Source organism: Hyla sarda, chromosome 12 (assembly GCF_029499605.1).
Source record: "Hyla sarda isolate aHylSar1 chromosome 12, aHylSar1.hap1, whole genome shotgun sequence".
NCBI classification, from domain to species: Eukaryota; Metazoa; Chordata; class Amphibia; order Anura; family Hylidae; genus Hyla; species Hyla sarda.
In genome coordinates this window covers 58,915,749-58,921,249 of record NC_079200.1, presented here as the reverse complement: position 1 = coordinate 58,921,249, position 5,501 = coordinate 58,915,749, and the positions used below count along the sequence as shown (strand labels likewise).

Below are 5,501 nucleotides of genomic sequence, written 5' to 3'. Positions count from 1 at the left end.
ATAATACACAGAGTGATGGCACAGTACAGAGATAATACACAGTGATGTTACAGTACAGGGATAATACACACAGTGATGTCATAGTACAGGGATAATACACAGTGATGTCACAGTACAGGCATAATACACACAGTGATGTCACAGTACAGGGATAATACACAGAGTGATGGCACAGTACAGAGATAATACACAGTGACGTCACAGTACAGGGATAATACACAGTGATGTCACAGTACAGGGATAATACACAGTGATGTCACATTACAGGGATAACATACAAAATGATGGCACAGTACAGAGATAATACACAGTGATGTCACAGTACAGGGATAATACACAGTGATGTCACAGTATAACCATCTCACAGCCGGACCACCATGTAATTTCAGCCGAAAATAAAGCAGGGCCGCATGTTCAAGTTTCGCCTAAGGCCTCAAAAAGTCTAGAGCCGCCTCTGGTCGGCCCTACCATGGGACCCGGTGGGACCATAAGTCCCAGGTGGCACTTTTCAGGGGCGGCATTTTGCTGCCCCCTTTTTTTTTTGTGCCTAGTAGGTTCATGGTAGGGTTGGCGCTGCCGCTGCTCACTGTTCTAAAGCAGCTGCGGGGTATAATAGCGCAGCGGGCACTTTAGACAGTGAGTCTGCCTCCGGCCGACCGGGGTCTGACGAGGGACGTCGCACAAGTGACGTACTTCTGCAGACCCGCTCAGGAGGACGTCAGTGACGTCACTCGTCAGGCCGCTGCCGGAGAGGAGAAGCACTGTGCAGGGCAGGTAAGTGTGTCTCTGTGTGTGTCTGTATCTGTCTGTGTGTTTGGGGGGGCTATGGCTACCTAATGTGAGGAATCTATGCTACCTAATCTGGGGAAACTATGTTACCTAATGTGGGGAATCTGTGCTACCTAATGTGGGGAAACTATGCTACCTAATGTGGGGAAAGTATGCTACCTAATGTGGGGAAGCTATGCTACCTAATGCGGGGAAACTATGTTACCTAATGTGTGGAATCTGTGCTACCTAATGTGGGGAAACTATGCTACCTAATGTGGGGAAACTATGTTACCTAATGTGGGGAATCTGTGCTACCTAATGTGGGCAAACTATGCTACCTAATGTGGGGAAACTATGTTACCTAATGTGGGGAAACTATGTTACCTGATGTGGGCAATCTGTGCTACCTAATGTGGGGAAACGATGCTACCTAATGTGGGGAAACTATGTTACCTAATGTGGGGAATCTGTGCTACCTAATGTGGGGAAACTATGCTACCTAATGTGGGGAAACTATGTTACCTAATGTGGGGAATCTGTGCAACCTATTGTGGGGAAACTATGCTACCTAATGTGGGGAAACTATGCTACCTAATGTGGGGAAACTATGCTACCTAATGTGGGGAAATTGCTACCTAATGTAGGGAATCTATGCTACCTAATGTGGGGAAACGATGCTACCTAATGTGAGGAAACGATGCTACCTAATGTGGGGAATCTATGCTACCTAATGTTGGGAATCTATGCTACCTAATGTGGGGGGCTTGAATGAGCTGCGGCATATGGGAGGCCTTAATAAATAATTAGAAACTTATACAGCAAGTGACATATGGGGGTCCACCTGAGTAAGTGACACATGGAGGGGGGTGCTGAACAATTGATGTTTTGGGGGGGGGGGGGGGGCACAGGCACATTCTTTGCACAAGGGCCCTCTGCTGTCTGTGTCCACTCCTGGGTAGAGAATAAGGGGTAAAGTGGAACATAGAACAAATGCAGTTATTTTTTTCTTAATTTTTTTTAATGAAGTAAACGAGATAATGGTTAGCAATGACTTTTCCTCAGTCTGAAGCGCGGTCCTCATCGGCAGGAAGCAGTGAGGAGGAGGAGGATGACGGAGGTTCTGATTCCATCTCTGCTTCTTTTTCGTCCCTCTCTATATATAGGGCCGTGGCCATGAAGAAGGCCCCTCCGATGACTGCCATTATGGTGCAGGTCATGAGGGCATACTCCAGGCTGCGGTATTTCAGAAGAGGGGATTTGGCATATCCTCGTTCGTAGGTGTCAGATATCAGGCCGATGAGGTACGGGCTGCCGGCATCACCTAGGAGGTGATAGATTGTCATCTGCACGGCCAGGGCTGAAGATCTCCTCCACGGAGTTACTACTTTTAGTATGATGTCAGATATGAGGGTGAAATTTACTGACAGAAGCGTCTCTCCGATGAAGATGAAGATGTTGGTGGCAACAAGGCTGATGTTGCCAAAAGTCAATGCCAACAGAAGAAAAGGGGCAGAGAGCATCATCGCGCATCCACACACAAGCGGGTCCGCCCGTGGGTTGGATTTGCGATATCTTTTACTTATCTCCGTCCCTGCTACAACTCCCAGAATGCCGGAAACGACTGTAACCACACCAAATATTAGAATGTCGTGATAGTCACACGGTTCAGCACGGCAAGGGTCCTTCTCTTGTAGGAGTGTTCGTGCGTGGGTCAGGTATGACGGACCCCATACACCTATGGCTCCCACTATGAAGGATACAGCCGTCGATCCCATGGTGGTTAACATGAAGCTTCGATTTTTAAATAGTTTTTTCAGATCTGTCGCCCATTTGGCAAACTTCTGGGATTTGTTGTTCTTCTTCCCGTTTGTAGTTGTTCTTGGAAGCTCCTTTGTGACCAAAATCATCAAAGCCACAGCTATGAGGCCCAGGCCAGGGGTGACCCGAAATGCCCAGTGCCAATCGCCCCTTGCTGCATCAGTCACTTTGGGCCCGATGATGTATCCTAGTCCGCAGCCTACAGGTATGACGGAGTAAAACACGTTCAGCATGCGGGTCCGCTGGTCACTTGTAAAAAGGTCTGCAATGATGGAGGGGGCGATGGTGCAGAAAGTCGCCTCTCCGGCTCCAACCAGTCCACTCGTCAGCAGGAAGAGCAGGAAGTACCCGTCAGGGATGAATGACAGGGTAAGTGTCATGCTCAGCCAAACGATGACTCCTGCGCAAACAGTATATTTCTTATTACAGTGGTCGCCCAAATATCCGGCAATTGGTGCGACCAGCACGTAGCTTCCAATGAACAATGTATTCAATAAGCCGGACAGACTAGCATTGGTGTCATATGCTTTCTGTATATAAGGCAGCACCCCCGCCACGCTGGAGCGATTTGCATAGATGAGCAAATTAACAAAGGCGAGGATCACTACGGTGATGATGGAACGTGCGGTGGACATTACGCTTAGAGATGGCAGGTTCTGCCTCTCAGGGATATCGCCCTTTTCTACATCCATATCACTATGGTCCTCCATTGCTTCTTCCTCCTCCTTCAGCAATGGGTCTTGTGGAGAGGCCATGGTCACAGGTCAGAGCCTGAAAACACTGGAGAGAGAGAGATAAGTGAACACATTAGACAACATGTCATCATTCCTGTCATTATACAACAGATCCTTCATACAGAGCAGAAATGTCCAGCACAGAACCACAAGATAACACTAAGACCATCGCAGCCTCAGAAGAAGACGCTTCTCTATAAGTGTTTTATATGGAGACGTCTTCCCTGAGGTTACCAATGTCTGATAACATTGAACCTGTCCGGTCCTAGTAATATCTGATAACCCTGAACCTGTCCGGTCCTAGTAATATCTGATAACCCTGAACCTGTCCGGTCCTAGTAATATCTGATAACCCTGACCTGTCCGGTCCTAGTAATATCTGATAACCCTGAACCTGTCCGGTCCTAGTAATATCTGATAACCCTGAACCTGTCCGGTCCTAGTAATATCTGATAACCCTGAACCTGTCTGGTCCTAGTAATATCTGATAACCCTAAACCTGTTCGGTCCTAGTAATATCTGATAACCCTGAAACTCTCCAGTCCTAGTAATATCTGATAACCCTGAACCTGTCCGGTCCTAGTAATATCTCTAACCCTGAACCTGTCCGGTCCTAGTAATATCTGATAACCCTGAACCTGTCCGGTCCTAGTAATATCTGATAACCCTGAACCTGTCCAGTCCTAGTAATATCTGATAACCCTGAACCTGTCCGGTCTTAGTAATATCTGATAACCCTGAACCTGTCCGGTCTTAGTAATATCTGATAACCCTGAACCTGTCCAGTCCTAGTAATATCTGATAACCCTGAACCTGTCCGGTCCTAGTAATATCTGATAACCCTGAACCTGTCCGGTCTTAGTAATATCTGATAACCCTGAACCTGTCCGGTCCTAGTAATATCTGATAACCCTGAACCTGTCGGGTCCTAGTAATATCTGATAACCCTGAACCTGTCCGGTCCTAGTAATATCTGATAACCCTTAACCTGTCCGGTCCTAGTAATATCTGATAACCCTAAACCTGTCCGGTCCTAGTAATATCTGACAACCCTGAATCTGTCCCAGTAATGGCGGATTATAAGGGCTTGGCTGTATGGTCACTGGGCCATGTGAACTTCATACTGTAGATACAATTGGGCTATCCTGCTATATACATTTACTAATAATGAACCTACCCCACCTCATTGGGATCTATCCGTCCCCTATATGACTTTCTGCCACTAATTGATTTGAAAATTTTCCCTTTCGGAGTACCCGGAGTATTTCTATTGTTAGTATACACAGAATTCTATTATATAATATTATATTTCTGCCCTAATCTTTCTGTCATTCTTTTACTACACCACCAATTCTTTCTCATAGACTTATATCTTTTAGAACTTCATAAATTAGGACTCTTTTTCTTGGGGGCTTTTTTGGGCATAATTGCATTTTAGCAGTTTTGCAAGAAAAAGCTCTGGTCATGATACTATCTGTGCGTTTTATTATGTTTAATGCCTAAGCCAAGTATTGTCACAATGCTATGAGGAATATAACTTTTGTTATTTCTTTTGGAAATTAATTTCTTGTTTTTTTTTGCTAAAAAAAAAAAAAGCAACAGCAATAAAAAAAAACTGTCAAAACAAAAAGCCCTGTGTATGTATGAATAGAAGAGGCTGAGACTTACCTTGTGGTTCTCTCTTCAGACAAGGAACGGTCAAAATCTTGAATTCTCTATCGCAAATAGAAAGTCTCTAACAAACACTTTGCACCACAGGTTGTGAATGCAAAACACACTGAAGAGACTGCAGCCGGCGCGCACCTCCTTGTACAGCTTACGGTGACATCATCACAAGCATGTGTGACATCACAGGGTTCTAAACCATCTTCAGGTATGTGTATATCTGTATAGTAAATGTGAGGAGCCGTATTAGTCCAGTGATGCAGATTGTAATACCTTTTTTATTGGATTAACAGAATTTTGTAGAGACAAGCTTTCGGGATTCCTCCCTGATAATTTATAAAGTCCTTTGATCATTAGTCCTTGACTATTGGACTTGATAAAGGGAGGAATCCTGAAAGCTTGTCTCTACAAAATTCTGTTAGTCCAATAAAAAAGGTATTACAAGAGACTGCAACATATTTTTTGATTTGTGTGTGTGTATATATATATATATATATATATATATATATATAT

General features: G+C 44.8%; 1 protein-coding gene across 1 annotated transcript; it reads right to left on the bottom strand.

The window, feature by feature from the left end:
* Positions 1 to 1,786: 1,786 nt before the first annotated feature.
* LOC130296717 (protein spinster homolog 1-like) lies at positions 1,787 to 5,127 on the bottom strand. The gene is made up of 2 exons (XM_056548569.1): positions 4,992 to 5,127; positions 1,787 to 3,369 (listed from the first exon to the last, which is right to left on the bottom strand). Exon 2 carries the CDS (start codon positions 3,342 to 3,344, stop codon positions 1,830 to 1,832), a length of 1,515 nt encoding a protein of 504 aa, XP_056404544.1. The 5' UTR covers positions 3,345 to 3,369; positions 4,992 to 5,127; the 3' UTR covers positions 1,787 to 1,829.
* Between the last annotated feature and the right edge of the window lie 374 nt (positions 5,128 to 5,501).